Genomic DNA, 18,415 nt, shown 5'->3' on the forward strand with positions numbered 1-18,415 from the left:
AGTGTCCCTTTTAAGTTCTTCTTGTACCTCTTTGTGGCTGGATATATTTATGTATATGTGTGTGTGTGTATATTTATGTATGTATGTATATGTGTGTGTGTGTATGTATATGTGTGTGTGTATATATATATATATATATATATATATAGTAATCCCTTTCATCCATTAAAAAAAAAAAAAAGCTTCTAGTGATGAAATGGCCATAGAAGAGCCACAGTGAGCAGCAGCTGTAGGGTACTGTCACTTTGTTCATGTTGTCTGGGTTTAGTGTTTGAACTGTGTACAGTTATGTACAGTAAATTAAATTCTTTCACTTTTTTTTTTTAAGATGCTGTATCTGTAGTCACTGAGGTAATGCTGCAGGAGAGCTTCGATGAGGTTTCCACACAACTGCTTTCCCTCTATACGTTATACAAATATCTTTCAGGAAGTCCAGAGCTCAAGGTAACTCTTCAAGAATCATTTGTGTAATAGAGGACAAGAAACTTAGTGGTGTTATCATAAGATCTTGTTGTTATTTTACTTTTAATAATTTTTATTGTACCATGGGAATATCAACATTGTTCTTTTACCATGACCATGTTTTAGTAACCAGGTGAAAAAAAAGTATAGGACATATATTCATTTAATAACAATAATATAATATTCATTGAAATAATCTAACTCCTTGCTAAAGCTGTATAAAAAGTATGGAAGCATCATGGGAAATGTAGTTTTTAAAACATCTGAAGAGCCAAGATTGCTGACCCCTGTTTAAAACAGCAGTCATAAGTGTTACCATGGATGAAGTGTGGCATTCACCATTTATGGCTGCCAAAGAGGGATTCAACAGCAGCAATGTACTACTGGTTTCTAACTATGAACTCATGGCTGAGCCAATTACAATCGGTATGTGTATATATATATATATATATATATATATATATATACTGTATATATGCAACCACCAATCAGCAGTTAGAACCTAGGCTCTTTGCTGCTTCTGAGCTTACCTAGATAAACCTTTCAGCACAGGATAACAAGAGAAGGAACGAAATTAAATAACAGAAATAAATTGGAAAGTTGTTTAAAATTGTATGCTCTGTCTAAATCATGAATGTCTAATTATGACTTTACTGTCCCTTTAATGCTCAACATATTTGATGCCTAATCTTTTTGTTGTGGCTAGTATGTGTCTTAGAATTTTTTTTCTTTAATATTTCAGTGGGAACAAGAAAGGAACATTGGTGCTTCACTTTTGCTTGCCGGTTTAAAACAAGAAAACACTGTTGGTTTCAGCTCTCAAGTCTATGCATATGCATTGCTTGGTAAGTGTCACTACTTAATAACGTCACAAACATCAATAACTAATCTAGATTTTCCCATATGTAATTATTTTGGACAATAAAAATAATAAATAAATTCCATATCAATACTGAGAATATTGTGCCTATATAGTAGTTGAGCTCTGATGTGAGTTGGTGCTTTATAGTTTGGAAATCAATCCAAAATAAAATAATTGTTCATTTAATCGACATAAAACACTTAATCAAAGTAAATGTTATTCTAAAAATATGTTTGTTTTTAAAATCATATTAGTTGAAGAAATAATATGAATAATAAGAAATAAGTGTAATGTTTAAAGTGAATGTAAATTTTCACAAATGAAAGCTCTGTTTTTAAAAATACTATTTAAAACAGGGGCACTTTCATACATGAAAGTTTACATTGTAGCCATTTTTAAAAAAATATTTACCTTTTCTTCCTTGCAAGCGTGGAACACCGGAGCAGCGATTTCCCCGCACCCAGGTCGTTTCTTCTTTTGTCAGAAATGAGGAATCCAGCTTCCTCCAATCACGGCGTCGCCTCAGGCAATGTTTGCTCTGGGGGATAGTTCTTCTTTTAGAGAGCCTATGGATAAGAAAAGGAAAACTTTTCTGAGGAAGAAGTTTCAACATACAGGATTTTTATTTCAACTGGAGGCAGCTGTAGCCGCGGTTGCTGGAGCAGCTACCTACTGGTCTCTACCTACCTGCACTCTGTCGGAGGTCATTGAGATGGAAACTTCCCTCGAGGATATTTAGGAGAGAATTAAAGCACAGAGAATTGCTAACTCTTTAATCTGTGTTGCGAATATACAGATTATTCGCCTAAATGCAAAGGCTTCTGGCTTTGTGGTCCTATCCCGCCGGGCTCTCTGGTTGAAGTCTTGGTCTGCGGATATGACTTCTAAATCCACACTCCTTTCTCTTCCTTTCAAGGGGAAGATTTTATTCGGTCAGTGCTGGATCCCATTATTTCTACGGTTACCGGAGGGAAGGGTCCCTTCCTACCTCCGGACAAGAAAAATAGGCCTACGGGACGGCAATTGTCTAATTTTCTTCCTTTCTTTCTGACAAATCACGACGATGGCAATCCTCATCCAAGTCCGAGCAGCTCAAAGGGTACTTGGAAGCCGGCTCTGTCCTGGAATAAGTTCAAACAGACTAAGAAGCCTGATGAGAACAAATCGGCATGAAGGTGTGGCCCCCGATCCGGGATAGGATTGAGTAGGGGGAAGACTGTGTCTCTTTTTTCAGACGCTTGGTTCCAGGATGTACAGGATCCTTGGGTCCTGAAGATTGTATCTCAAATATACAGGGTAGGATTCAAGTCTCATCCGCCCAGGGGAAGATTCCTACTCTCCAGTCTGTCTACAAGACCAGAAAAGAGGGCTGCCTTCTTAGGTTGCGTACGGAATCTCTCCTCTCTAGGAGTAATTGTCCCGTTATCTACAGCAGAAAGAGGTTTGGGGTTTTATTCAAACCTTTTCGTGGTTTCAAAGAAGGAGGGAACTTTTTGTCCAATTGGATCTAAAGTGCCTTAAATGTTTCTGAGTGTTTCCTTTTTAAAATGGAGACAATTCGGTCAATCCTTCCTCTGGTTCAGGAAGGACAGTTTATGACCACAATAGACCTGAAGGATGCATACCTTCACGTCCCAATACACAGGGAACATTTTCAGTTCCTGAGGTTTGCTTTTCTGGACCAGCACTTCCAGTTCATAGCTTTACCGTTTGGTCTAGCTACTGCTCCAAGGATATTTTCAAAGTTTTTGGGAGCTCTTCTAGCCGTTGCCAGAACACGAGGTATTGCAGTAGCGCCTTACCTAAACAATATCTTGGTACAGGCACCATCTTTTCGTCTAGCGGAAGAACATTCGGAGTCCCTTCTCAATCTTCTTCGATCACATGGATGGAAGATAAACTTGGAAAAGAGTTTTCTTACTCCAAGTACAAGGGTGAATTTCCTGGGAATAATAATAGACTCCATATCCATGAGAATATTCCTCACAGATCAGAGACGTTGCAAGCTAACTTCTGCATGTCTTGCCCTCCAGGCCGCCTCCTAGACCCTCAGTGACTCAGTGTATGGAGGTGATCGGACTCATGGGATCTTGTATAGACATAATTTCTTTTGCCAGATTCCATCTCAGACCCTTACAAATATGCATGCTGAGACTATGGAACTGCAAACATTCAGATCGGTCTCAACAGATCATGCTAGACAACCTGTTGAGACTCGCATCCCAAGGCACGTGCCTCTTGAGACCGTCTTGAGAGATTGTGACTACGGACCCAAGCCTTTCTGGCTGGGGAAGGCACAAGGTCTGTGGACTCAGGAGGAGTCCTCCCTTCCGATCAATATTTTGTAACTCCTGGCAATCTTCAATGCCTTGAAGGCTTGGCCCCTTCTGGGTTCGTTCCAGTTTATCAGATTCCAATCAGACAATATAACCTTGGTTGCCTATATGAGAGAAGTATCTCGGATACTAGAGTGGGCGGAGACTCACAGATGTACGCTGTCAGCGATCCACATTCCGGGTGTGGACAACTGGGAAGCGGCTTCCTCAGCTGGCAATGTTTTTACCCAGGGGAATGGTCTCTTCACCCCAAGGTGTTTGCAGAGATATGCAGCGAGTGGGGGACGCCGGAGATAGATCTCATGGCATGCCGCCTCAATACCAAGCTACCCAGGTACGTGTCAAGGTCGAGGGATCCGCAGGGGGAACTGATAGATGCCCTATCAGTACCATGGAGCTTCAGACTCGTATCTTTTTCCTCCATTCCCGCTTCTCCCTCGTGTGGTGGCTCGCATCAAGCAGGAGCGAGTATCAGTGATTCTGATTGCTCCGTCATCTCAGTGGAGGTTACCTTGTGGCAGAGATCTGCTGATACAGGGTCCCTTCATTCATCGAAATCTAGATTCTCTGAGGCTGATTGCGTAGAGATTGAACGCTTAGTTTTAGCCAAGAGAGGATCTTCTGAGAGTGTTATCGACACTCTGGTTCAAGCTTGTAAGCCAGTTACTCATCGTATCTACCATAAAGTGTGGAGGACTTACTTGTACTGGTATGAAGAGTGTGGCTTTTCCTGGCATAAGGTTAAGGTTGCCAGAATTTTATCTTTTCTCCAGGATGGACTGGAGAAGGTTTTATCTGCTAGTTCCCTGAATCGACAGATATCAGCAGTGCATTCCTTTAAAGCTCTGGCTAGGATCAGACCTGTATTTAGATCTGGGGCTCTGCCTTGGAGTCTCAATCTTGTTCTTAGTGTTTTCCAGCAGGCTCCGTTTGAGCCTATGCATACTGTTGACATTAAATTGTTACCTTGGAAGGTCCTTTTTTTATTGGCTATTGCATCTGCGTGCAGAGTTTCTGAGACCCCCTTATCTGGTTTTTCATGCTGAAAAGGCGGTTTTACGCACTAAACTAGGGTTCCTCCCTAAGGTGGTGTTGAATTGTAACATAAAACAAGAAATTGTTGTTCCTTCCTTGTGTCCTAATCCGTCTTCAGCAAAGGAACGTTTGCTTCACAATCTAGATGTGGTTCGTGCCTTGAAGTTCTATCTTCAGGCTACTAAGGAATTCAGACAATCTTCCTCTTTGTTTGTCATCTATACGGGGAAGTGTAAGGGGCAGAAGGATACTACGACTTACATATCTTTCTGGTTGAGGAGTGTCATCCGCTTAGCTTATGAGACAGTGGGAGAACAGCCTCCTGAGAGGATAACGGCTCATTCCACTAGCACAGTGGCTTCCTCTTGGGCTTTTAAGAACAAAGCCTCAATGGATCAGATTTCTAAGGCAGCTATCTGGTACTCCTTACACACCTTTTCAAAATTTTACAAGTTTGATGTGTTTGCTTCGGCTGAAGCAGCTTTTGGGAGAAAAGTTTTGCAGGCTGTGGTGCCCTCAGAATAGGGTCCGCCTCTTTTTTCTGTTCCCTCCTGTTATTCATTCAGTGTCCTCTGTAGCTTGGGTATAGTTTTGGCAACAGTTAGGAATGAAGTTGTGGACTCTCCCTGACTAATGGAAGGAAAACATAATTTATGCTTACTAGATAAATTCCTTTCCTTCCTGGCAGGGAGAGTCCACGACCCCGTCTGTAATTTTATGACTTTGATGGGCGGCTCCCTTTTTATATTATTTATTCTGGAACCTTTTATACCCTGATGTTTCTTCTACTTATTCCATCGGCAGAATGACTGGGGGATAGGGGAAGTGGGAGGGATATTTAAGCCTTTGGCTCCTCCTGGTAGCCAGGTGTTGTATTTTCCAACAGTTAGGAATGAAGTCGTGGACTCTCCCTGCCAGGAAGGAAAGGAATTTATCTGGTAAGCATAAACTGTTTTTTTAAGAAGACCCTCTTTAAGTATCTCTTTCCTGTGTTCCATCTAGTCTAGTTATTTTCAGCTTGCTTCTGTAGGCAGTAAGCTGATGTTATTGTAAGAGACAGATGCAGACTGAATGTTTAGAAATTTGTTTCAAGTTATATATATTTTTTTAATTTATAAAAACCAAATTATAAACAGAGCAAGTTAGTAATTCAAGTTGTGTATATCTGCTCTTTAATTGTTACTGCTGCTCTTAGCACTTTTTTCTGCACAATAAATACAAAGCTGTTTTTTTTTAATGTCACTTGTGTACTGGATTTTCGGATTACTGGAAAGGTACAAGAGGAATGTTTTTGGCATTTTGAAGGGATACATTTATTTCTGGAGAGTCTCACTGTTAAAACAGCATTTTTAATTAAAAAAAAATACACCTTTTAGGCCAGATTACGAGTGGAGCGCAATCGTGATTTATGCTAGAATGATTACCGCAACTTCAGAACTCTGGTTAAAGGTACACAAAACACATCAAAGTATAGGTACACTCATAATAATACTGTCTAATAAAAAATATTTTTTAAAAGTTTCACACAAAGGTTTTAAGCGCTCAAAGATGTTAGGGATGCAAATGGCTTTAACATTGATATACATACATATACATGTCTAAAGATGAATATGTGTGTGAAAATATATATATAAATAATGTGTGTGTGTCTATATATGTGTACATATGTATTTATATATGTATATATGTATTTACAGACATATAAACACATAACTACATATATAGACGTGCATTGGAGCCCTTTGCAGTCAAGTAGAAAACATGTAAAGGCATATTTATGCAATATTCATATTAAATAAAGTTTTATACTGTGTATTTACTGTAAATATTTCACATTCTAATGTTCTGCACATAGCAGAATATGTTGTAAGTATTTATAAATAGATGTTCCTATATATATCTATATATCTATACATATACATAATAGTGTATATATAGGTATAGATATAGTACCAAAACAAATCATATATATGCAGAAATATTTATTTCTGAATAAATAGAACATATTCTTCTTCTATGTGAAGAACATTGGAATGTGAAATATTCATATTTACATGTCGAGTTAGCACACATGGTAATCTGCGATCGGGTTTGCGCAAGAGTGGGGTGTTATGTTATATTCTACTTTTTTTGCTCCCTTGACTTCTATGGGGGAATACGTGAACACACACACTATATTGTAAGTTCGGCTTTTTGTGCTCGTTAGGTTAGCGTGCAAGCGAAAACAGTTTACTTTCAACTCAGAATACGAGCGCAACCTGATGAGCACAAAAAGCTTACTTCTAGCACAATTAACGCTTAAGCGGGAGCGTTAATTAGCGCTCCACTTGTAATCTGGCCCTGACTTTTATGTACATATTATTGCTTGGGTAATTTGTTTGTCTAAGGTTTGAAAAGCAAACAACTGAATGAAAAATAAATACTGTGTATTTTCAAACCAACACAAAGTATTTTTTGCCTTAATAAAATGTGTGCCTGCATCCTGCTCCTGGTGAAATTGATTCAGTTTGACTGCTGAAGCTGAAAGAAACAATCCGTTCAAACAGCAGCGAACAGTGAAGCACTTTAATAGTAATAAAGTAACCATTGCTAGGCACTATTTCTGCCATTGACTATACAATGGATTTTCAATCATTTTACTTTCATGGTGTCACAGTAATTGGCTGGAGAGTTTCGATTATACTTTTAAAAAGACATAGATGATTTGCTTGTGATTTGTTCACATCACATTACATTGACAGCCAGTGTGCGTCCTGCGGATTCCTGCCATGTCATGCTTCCTGCCATCTTGCCAAGTCTGACTAAATAGAACTCTCAAGTAGAGGCCGTAGGCACCGTCTGTTACAGATGGCTAAATTTAGCTATGTTCATGAACTCTGTGTGCAGTCATCCTATGCACTTTACCTATTACGCCACTGATGCTGTTTTGGAATTCGGAAGATGCAGTTAGCACCATTGTTTTCTGGTCACTGTGCTCCTCACTGCACCATCATGCTTCTATTTGAAGAAACAAAGATAATTCCGTTGCCTGTGAAGCATTGTATTTTAAGGGACAAATGAAGGTCATTATTGCTCTAGAGAGCTTTTTGGTTGGCACTGAAGTATTAAATATTGTAACAGCTGCTGCTTCCAGATTTTCCTGTGCAAGATTTTTTTTTCCAGTTAAGCTCATATGCTCTAATCATTTTGTTATATTCTGTACATGTCTGCATATGCACGATAAAGTATAATTACTGTGATATAGAGAAGAACTGTGGGATTGCTACCTATTTTTGAAAATGGTTTCTTTTTAAACAAAATCTACATGTCACTATATAATCTTCATTATCTACAGAGGCCGTAATTAAAAAACAAAACAAAAAAACAAACACTAAAGAGGCTGGTAAAATAAATAATGATTTGGTTGGTACCCCAAGATGTCACCAGTTTTTAGCTATGTTACTCAAACCAACACACCGGTCCCAAAGGATACTATGTTCCTTAAACTCTCACTAACTGGTTTCCCATCTCGACTTTATTATCCCAGTTTAAAAAAAAAAAATTGGTTTACACTGGAACTAATTAAAATATGTTACATAGGCTTAGTGCCAAGACCGAATTTGTAACTTTTCCCAGGCATTTGATGATGCTAAAACCTACAGGACATAAGCTTCAGGAATAGGTTATATCTATAACGCAATGTTTCTCAACTGAGGTCCTCAAGTACCCCCAACAGGTTTTCATTGTAGCTGAACTAGAGCACAGGTGAAGTAATCAGCTGATCAGTAACCAGGGTTACTAACCTGCTCTCACCCATCAGCTGATTAGTTCACCTGTTCTCTAGTTCAGTTATGAAAACCTGACCTGTTGGGGGTACTTAAGGACCGTGGTTGAGAAACCTTGCTATAAAGGGATAATCCTTCACCCACCCACACAGTATACTACATCAGTATTGTAATGTCTGCAATAAAGGGCAGGAGCTTTAGTTCAGTGGGATTGGTTGATCTTGTTCTGAGCAGTGATGTCATTGGCAAGGCAGAACATGAAGGGTTCATTTTGGGATTTTCTCTTGTTAAAAAATTTGTAACAAACACAAAATTGAAAAACTTAATGATTAGAAATACAATTATTTAAATTTTTCTTTGTCCCCACCAGGAAAAGTGGAGGTGTGCAATGGTCTGCGTGCTGTGTATACCCAGATGCCTCTCATGTGGACCCCAGGTTATTTCAGAAGGGCACTTAATGTGATGGAGAAGGTATCTCTAATGGAAGAAAGTATTAGGATCTGCAAAGATGCAGTAAGTGTATTTTTTATGTTTAATTGTTCTTTTCATTTATTATAATATCAAATTTATATCTCAAACAGAAGCATAATTGTTTTCTAATTTCTAGAATATTAACTTATATTTCTATAACATGATCGAAGAATCCTTTATTTCAAAATTAAATTAAAAATACTTTATTGCAAAATTAAAATGCTGGGTACATATTTTTTCTTAATTTTAGGAATTCATGTATACAATATATGTTACAAAATGTACACAGCCCGTAGATAATCTGTGCATATCACTTTGATTATACATATGTAGTGAGCGCTTGTTTGACTTTTTTTTTTTTTATGAAAATCAATGAACTCCTTTTGGTCTTATGTAAAGTCTCAAATCCAGATCAAATACACAACATTAAAATATCCTCTGAATACTTTTGTTACCCCTGAAAATGTAATTGTTTAAGAAATGGGGACCTTGTGCTACTATTAATTACACAGATGAATACCTCTTTAATTGGAATATGTGAGGTACAAACTTCGTAATTTAGTATTAATACATCAAAGTGATAGATACCAAAAGGCCTAATTTATATTAGGATAGCCCCTTCTTTTTGACTATAGAGTTTATGTAAAATAACACACACACCATTGTTGGTTACCTTGTTTAATAAAATGTTTATATATAATTTATTTGAGTGTGTGTCTATGCACTTATAACAGGCTATCAAAAATGCCTAGAGATCTGCAGAACACTTTGTTTTAAAGAAGCCTCTCTTTAAAATAAAGCCCCTATATGGCTTTTAATTGCTAGTTGATTGTGGTAATAGTGATCACCTTGCATTAATAAATGTAGTTATTTGAGTAGAGGCTCATAGTAGCCCATATGTGCTGTCAACGTTGTACAACTATACCCAAATGCTCTTATTTATGAGGATAACCCCTTCTTCGTTTAACTATAAAGTTAAAGACACACAATTAATTACGACGCTGTTTATTCAATTTTTAATGAAAACATAATTTTCCATCTTAATATGGGAAGAGTCCACAGCTGCATTCCTTACTTGTGGGAAATACTGAACCTGGCCACCAGGAGGAGGCAAAGACACTCAAGCCAAAGGCTTAAATACCTCCCCCACTTCCTCATAACCCCAGTCATTCTTTGCCTTTCGTCACAGGAGGCCCAACTCAACGTTACTCAGAAAAGATTTATGGCCTTGAGGGTTGTTAATTCTTTTATCTGTACTGCTATTAGGCAGTTTATTCGCTTAAATGATATGGCTTCAGCTTTTTCTGTTCAAGCCTGACGGTCACAGGGGGCAAGGGTGCCCTCCTACCGCAAGATTATATGAACTAATATAAGGGACGATTTTCTTTCTTTTCATTCTGATAAAGCCCATGTCAGCAGTCCTCCGCTAAGTCAGAGCAAACCAAGAGCTCTTGAAAGCTGGCTCAGTCCTGGAATAAATCTAAGCAGAGCATGAAGCACACCGAGTCTACGTCGGCATGAATGGGCGGTCCCCGGTCCTCTTCTGGATCGTGTAGGGTGCAGTAGCTCTTTTCAGTCACTTGGTTCAGGGATGTGCAGGATCCATGGGTCCTGGAGGTCATAGCTCAGGGTTACAAGACTATCGCAGTGAGAGGTTTGGGATACTATTCAAACCTGTTTGTGGTACCTAAGAAGGAGGAAACTTTCCGTCCGATTCTGGACCTAAAGTGCTTAAGCAGGTTTTTAAATGTCCCCTCGTTTAAGATGGAGACAATAGGGTTCATTCTTCCCCTCGTTTGAGAGGGGTAGTTCATGACCACGATAGATATGAAGGATGCTCCCTTCTCGTACCAATCATCAAGGACCAGTTCCTAAGGTTTGCATTCCTGGACCAGCACTTCCAATTTATTGCCCTTCCGTTTGGTCTAGCTAAATAAATTTTTCTAAGAGTGGACCATTTGGAATATCTCCTCTGTCTTCTTCAATCCCATGGATGGCAGATAATCTAGAGAGAGTTCTCTTGTATTAAGTACCAGGGTAGAATTCCCGGGTACTATAATAGTCTCCATAGACAAGAGAATATTTGTAACAGACCAGAGACGTTGCAAGCTAGATTCAACATGTCTTGCCCTCCAAATCTCCTTAAGGCCATCTGTGGCTCGATGTATGGAGGTGATTGGTCTCATGGTGTCCAGCATGGACATAATTTCCTTTTGCCAGGTTTCACCTCAGACAGTTGCATATGCGCATGCTGAACTAGTGGAACTGCGATCATTCTGATCTGTCTCAATGGATTTCTCTGGACAACCAATCGGGAGAATCGCTCTCTTGGTGGTTTTGTCCGGATCACTTGTCCTGAGGGACGTCCTTCTCAAGACCATCCTGGGTAATTGTGACTACAGTTGTGAGTCTCAGGATGGGTAGCCGTTTGGGGTGCAGAAAAGCACAGGGCATCTGGTCTCAGGCGGTAAAGCACCCTCCTGATCTTATTGTGGATCTTCAGGCAATATACAATGCCCTGAAGGCTTGGCCTCTGCTAGGTTTGTCCCAGTTAATCAGATTCTATTTCATCCTCGGTGGTTTACATCAACCATCAGGGGGGGACGAGAAGCACCCTCGTTTTGAGGGAAGTGTCTTGGATTCTGGTGTGGGGGAGACCCGCATTTGTTTGCTGTCAGTGATCCACATTCCGGGTGTGGACAACTGGGAAGCGGATTCCTCAGCAGACAATCCTTTCATCCGAGAGATAGGTCTCTCCTTCTCGAGTGTTTGCAGAAATTTGCAAGAGGAAGATCTTATTACGTCTTAATACCAAGCTACCCAGATAGGGGTCGAGGTACAGGGATCCTCGGGCGGAGCTAACAGATGCATTAGCGGTGCCTTGGAGGTTCAATCTAAGTTATGTTGTCGCAGGGATCTGCTGACCAAGGTCTTTTTGATCAATGTCTAGATTCTCTGAGGCTGACTGTGTGGAGATTGAATGCTTAGTCCTAGCCACAAGAGGGTTTTCTGAGAGAGTTATTTTTACTCTCATTCAAGCCAGGAAGCCGGGCAACCGACGCATCTATCATAAGGTGTGGAGGACCTACTTGCTCTGGTGTGAGACTTGTGGATATTCCTGGCATAAGGTGCTTAGTCCTAGCCACGAGAGGGTTTTCTGAGAGAGTTATTTTTTTCTCTCATTCAAGCTTGTAAGCTGGTTGCTCGTCTCATCTATCATAAGGTGTGGAGGACCTACTTATTCTGTTCTCCAGGATGAACTGGAGAAGGGCTTTTCTGCAAGTCTCCTGAAGGGACTGTTTTTGGCCCTGTCTGTGTTACTGCACAAGAGGTTTGCAGAGCTTCCAGATGGGCAGCCATTTGTTAAGGCTCTGCTGGGATCAGACCTGTGTTTAGATCTAAGGCTCCTCCTTGGAATTTAAATATTGTCCATAAGGTTTTGCAACAGGCTCCGTTGGAGCCTATGCATGAAGTAGACATTAAATTGTTGTCTTGGAAGGTTCCTTTTCTACTGGCTATTGCTTCTGTATCTGTGATTGCTGCCTTGCAATGTGGCCCTCCTTATCTGGTTTTCATGCCGATAAGGCTGTTCTATGAACCAAGTTAGGTTTTGTTCCTAAGGTTGTGTCAATTTGCAACATCAATCAAGAGATTGCGGTTCCTTTCTTATGTCCTAATCCTCCTTCGTCGAAGGAACATTTACAACGTATTTCTGGATGTGGTTTGTGCCTTGAAGTTCTATCTTCGGGTCACAAAGGAATTTAGACAAACCTCTTTCTCTGTTTGTTCTCTTTTGCGGGAAGCGTAGGGGTCAGGGGGCCTCTTCAACTTCCTTATCTTTTTGTCTGAGGAGTGTCATCCGTTTAGCATAGAAACGGTGGGACATAGACCTCCTCTGAGGATTACGGCTCATTCTACGAGAGCAGTGGTTTCCTCTTGGGCCTTCAAAAATGAGGCCTGTATGGATCAGATTTGTAAGGCGGCTATCTGTTTCTCCTTACATACTTTTTCCAAAATTTTACAAGTTTGATGTTTTTGCTTCTGCTGAAGCAGCCTTCGGGAGAAAGGTTTTGCAGGCTGTGGTGCCCTCAGATTAGGGTCTGCCTCTCTTTTTCCCCTCCCGTTAGCATTCCGTGTACTCTAGAGCTTGGGTATATGTTTCCCACAAGTAAGGAATGCAGCTGTGGACTCTTCCCATATTAAGATGGAAAACATGAATTATGCTTACCTGATAATTTCATTTCCATCTGTATGGGAAGAGTCCACAGCTCCCGTGTTCTCCGATGGGCGCCCCTAAATTTGAAAATTTTTCTTCTGGCACCTTTTTCACCCTGATATTTCTCCTACTGTTCCTTGTTCCCTCGGCAGAATGACTGGGGTTATGAGTAAGTGGAGGAGGTATTTAAGCCTTTGGCTGGGGTGTCTTTTCCTCCTCCTGGTGGCCAGGTTCAGTATTTCCCACAAGTAAAGAATGCAGCTGTGGACTCTTCCCATACAGATGGAAATTAAATTATCAGGTAAGCATAATTTGGTTTTTTTCCCGCACATTTTGATGAAGATTTTTTTAGATGTCATTATAGATACATAAAGGGCTCGATTTATCAAGCCGTTTGTCGCATTAAGACTACAGGTTCTCACAAGAGTACCAGTGGTCATCAGTAATTAGGTGGGAAATTTCAATCTTGTGCGTGATTGGCTGTGCGTGGGTAGGGGGCGGTGTTGCATAAGAGCGCAAAGTAATGCTCTTGTGCAATGCTGAATTCTGCCAACGGAATTCTGCCCGCCAAAGGCGAGCTTTGACGGACAGGGGCACATATGTATGCCACTGTCGCTTGATAAATAGAGCCCAAAGTAATGGTTTCAATCTGCTGGGTCTGCTGGAAAAAAAAAACCAGTATACAATGCGTTGATTTCTCACTGACAAATGGCCTACAGTCAGGCTTAGATGTCAGCAGCATCTAAAAACTCCAAAATAACTCAGCTTGGGTAGAAATGGCTCAGCAGTTAAGGCGTTAACTTCCATGGGGCTTAAACACATATTTAAAGTAAAGCTTTGGAACTACAGAGGACTGCTGGTCTTGAGCGAGCATGGCCCGTGAGCCTATCAGCAATGGCAACCACATAGCTAGGTCATTCAATTATTATTTCTAATAAGCTAACAGTCCAATATATAAAACTACTACTATGTAAAAAATAATAAATTCTGAAATATTTTATGTTTAAATAAATTAAATAATTCATAATTATATACTTGAGCTATGTTTAAGACCATGAAGAAAATTATATTAATTCAACATAGGACTTTGGAAAAGATGTACATTGAAGTAGTTCACTTAAAGATAGTACCTATCATGGGTGAGGGTGGCATAAGTAAGGCAAACCTTAGAGGGACATTAAACACTTTTATTTATATATATATAGATATAGATATAGATAGATAGATAAAAAAAAAACAACTCTACAATATACTTTCATTATTTATTTTGTCCCCTTTTTTGTAATTCCTTTCTGAAATTGTGATCTTTTCAGTTTGTTAGAAATGGAAGTATAGAACACAGTTGTAGTCCACACTGCCATTGGCTGCACACTCTAGTGACCTATTTATAACTTTCCCTAATGGGCCAAGACAGCTCCCATTGTTATAGGCACTTAAACTTTACACTTATTTTGTCACTATTTTAACAGCTAATGAAACTTTAAAAAAAATACATCTACATGTTATTCTCAGACTAATCTTTCCTTCCTAAGATAATGAGAGTCCACGGCTTCATTCCTTACTATTGGGAAATACAACACCTGGCCACAAGGAGGAGGTAAAGACACCCCAGCCAAAGGCTTAAATATCCCTCCCACTTCCTCATTTCCCCAGTCATTCTTTACCTTTCGTCACATTAGGAGGTGGCAGAGAAGTGTCAGAAGATTCGGAGAGTCCTGAAAAAGGGTATCTGACCTTCGAGATAGGACTGGATTTTTAAATAGTCATGTCAACCTCTTAGTGAGAGTATTGATGAAAATTAGAGTCTGGAGATGCAGGGAAAGTTTTTCTGCGAAACTATCCAGACTACTGCTAACAGCTGTGCCTGCTTTCTCCCACTCAAGTCCATGTCAGGAGCGCTGCTATAAGACAGTCACACTTCCGTGGCTGTGTTCTGTTCCACAGCATGGATCCTGGAGGTAAGATCCTTTTAATTTTTACACATAAAACGCTATAACAGGGTCACAGTGTGGCTCCTTTATACCTTGATAGGATCCAGGGTTAATATCCTCTGAATGGGGTTTATTGTACAGTTGGGGTTAATTAATCGGTGTATTCATTATTTACATGCTGCTTTGTGTGATTTTTTTCCTGGGCTGATAGACTGTGTGTTTTTGGCTGGAACAAACAGATTTCACTTTTAAGTTTTCCTTTCGTTTTTGAAAGTGCTGCACAGCTCCTATTACTTGCTGTACTTGTAATAACAGGAGAAGTACTGTCTTGCACTCCATGTGACTGGGTGTGGTCTATGTTCATTTTCTCCATTCCTACTGAGACTTGAACCTGAGGAGAGCGTTTCCTCTGTTAACTGTCTGGGTCTAGGAGGTGGTGAATGCCCCAGCCATTGGGAGTATAAAGGTGCAGTTTTCTATAATAAAAAAAAGTTTTTTTGTGTCCTTCTGTGGGTATAACCTGAGCTATGGAAGACTCTGACTTGTTAGAAAGTACTCCTGTACTAAATCATACCTGTTTATATTGTGAGGAAGCCGTGGTTTTCCCGCCCACTCAGTTATGTTCCACATGACTTAACATGGTTATAAAGTTTGAGGGAGACAAGCCTACTAAGGCTCTTAGTTCCTCTGAGCCGTCTACCTCTTAGGACACGGCGTCCCGTGAGATTACTACCCTTGCTACATTATCCACTCCACATGCAGTTCCCCGTAGCACATCTAATCCCCCATTGGGAGGGGGCCTTCTTCCTGCGGACTTTGCCGCACAGTTACAAACGGCGGTGTCTGCGGCCCTCAGTGCATTACCTCGCTCTAAACAAACGCAAGAGAAAGGTTAAACATAGCTCTCCGACCCGAAGTTATCTAAATATTTATCCGATTTAGCTATTATGTACCAGTTATCCGATGATGAGTTAACCTCTGTAGCTTCAGAGGGTGAACTTTCTGGGTTGGAGACCTTAGCGTCTAAGCCTCCTGCTGCGGAGGAACCATCCTTTAGATTTAAAATTAAGCACTTGTGGGGTTTTTTAAAGGAGGTTCTGTCTATGTTAGAGGTTCCAGAGGCCGCTCTGTCTGAAGAACCTATGATACCTAAATTAGAGTTTACGAAGACAGGAAAGTTCCTTTGACTTTTCCTGTGCCGGTTAAGATGGCGAACATTATTAAGATCGAATGGGAAAGAATTGGTTCTTCCTTTTCCCCCTCGTCTACTTTTAAAAAGCTGTTCCTGGTCCCCGACTCTCAACTGGATTTGTGGGGCTTCATTCCTAAAGTGGATGGTGCTATCTCTACGCTTGCTAAATGTACTACTATACCTCTTGAGGATAGTTCTTCGTTTAGAGAGTGTCAGGGTGCCAGGAATCAGACTGAGACAAGAAGTGCAAAAATAATCACACCTTTATTAATTGCAAAAAATAATAAAGTCCACAAGTCAAATAACAAGCCAGGAGTCAAAACCAGAGCTGGTAGTCAGACGAGCCGAGTCAGGAGCCAAAGCGAATAGTCAGATGTTCAGGAGCCAAAGCGAGTAGTCAGACGAGCCGGAATCAGGAACAAGGAGGACAGCAGAGTCAGGAACAAGCCAGGGATCAGGAACCAGGAGGGACGTCCGACAGACAGGTAATACACAGGAACAGGAACTCTCACAAACAGGTCTGAGACAACGCAAGGGCAAAGCATGCTGAACAGTGGCCCTTTAAATAATAAGTGATGACATCAATTCTGAGACTGCAACCTGTCTCACATGGATGATGTACACCAGTCTGGCCATTAAAGGGCATGCAGGAAATAAGCAGTATCACACACTATGCACCAAAGTCAGCAAGAGAGGTGAGTAAAATGGCTGCCAGCAGCACATGGCAAACAAAGCAGGGAAAAAACCCTGACAGAGAGCCGATGGATAAGAAAATGGAAACCTTTCTGCGAAAGATGTACAGGATTTTTGTTTCAACCGGCGGCTGCAGTTGCCGCAGTTAACGGATCGGCTACCTACTGGTGTGACTCTTTGTCAGAACTCATCAAAGTGGAATCTCCTTTAAAGGATATTCAGGACAGAATTAAAGCTCTGAGAATTGCTAATTATTTTATCTGTGATGTGAACATGCAAATTATTCGCCTAAATGCAAAGGCCTCTGGCTTTGCGGTCCTAGATAGCCGGGCGCTCTGGTTGAAGTCTTGGTCTGCGGATATGACTTCTAAGTCCAGACTCCTTTCTCTTCCCTTCAAGGGAAAGATTTTATTTGGTCCAGGCCTGGACTCCATTATTTCTACGGTTACCGGAGGCAAGGGTGTCTTCCTACTGCAAGATAAGAAGAACATGTCTAAGGGACGACAATCTTTGTTCTGACAAATCTCAACGACAACAATCCTCCTCCAAGCCCGATCAACACAAGAGTACTTAAAAGCCGGTTCAGTCCTGGAATAAATCCAAGCAGAATAAGAAGCCCATGGAAAACAAATCGGCATGAAGGGGCAGCCCCCGATCCGGAATCGGATTGTGTAGGGGGCACACTCTCTCTTTTCAGACGCCTAGTTCAAGGACGTACAGGATCCGTGGGTCCTGGAGGTGGTATCTCAGGGATAGGCTTCAAATCTCATCCGCCAAAGGGCAGATTCTTTCTATCGAATCTGTCTACCAGACCAGAAAAGAGGTATGCCTTTCTAGGGTGCGTTCGGGATCTATCCTCCTTAGGAGTTCTGGAAAAGAAAAACAACAAGCGCAACCACGATTCACTGTATCGGCTTTTATTCCAGTCCGTGCCCTGACTATAAAAATTCACACTTACAAAATGCAAGATTAAAATGTGCTAATAATATCAATTGTGTCTCACTGATGTTCCAGTCCGGTCCTACTTGCGGTTTACAGTCATTCATCAAAGGAGTGCTAATAGCAATAACTCTTCAACATCGGACAGGACTACCGGGTAAACAAATGGGCTTTCATTTGTTTACCCGGTAGTCCTGTCCGATGTTGAAGTGCACTGACTGGAATAAAAGCCGATACAGTGAATCATGGTTGCGCTTGTTGTTTTTCTTTTCCAGTGTTTGTTTGAGAGGATCTGACTGCAATCAAGATCCTATAGCCAGCAGCACCAGAACGATTTGAGGAAACAACTGCAAAGGGCTCACTATTTGAACAGCCGGAATATTGACCTCAGTTTATCATTACAATATTTCACCGTTATAACGATTGACTGAAACATTTAATATCAACAAATAACCATAAGGTGATATATTCCATTTTTATATATTGTGGAAATTCAAAATCAGTTACAGGATAT

The 18,415-nt window shown here is 40.6% G+C and overlaps 1 protein-coding gene across 1 annotated transcript in view; it reads left to right on the forward strand.

The window, feature by feature from the left end:
* MRPS27 (mitochondrial ribosomal protein S27) overlaps positions 1–18,415 on the forward strand; it is a 280,865-nt gene that overhangs the window by 166,399 nt on the left and 96,051 nt on the right. Inside the window, exons 7-9 of the mRNA XM_053701439.1 lie at positions 329–444; positions 1,205–1,307; positions 8,830–8,972. Of these exons, the coding sequence (XP_053557414.1) occupies positions 329–444; positions 1,205–1,307; positions 8,830–8,972 (362 nt within the window). The remainder of the gene's footprint in view (positions 1–328; positions 445–1,204; positions 1,308–8,829; positions 8,973–18,415) is intronic.

This window comes from Bombina bombina, chromosome 2 (genome assembly GCF_027579735.1).
Source record: "Bombina bombina isolate aBomBom1 chromosome 2, aBomBom1.pri, whole genome shotgun sequence".
Classification (NCBI taxonomy): Eukaryota; Metazoa; Chordata; class Amphibia; order Anura; family Bombinatoridae; genus Bombina; species Bombina bombina.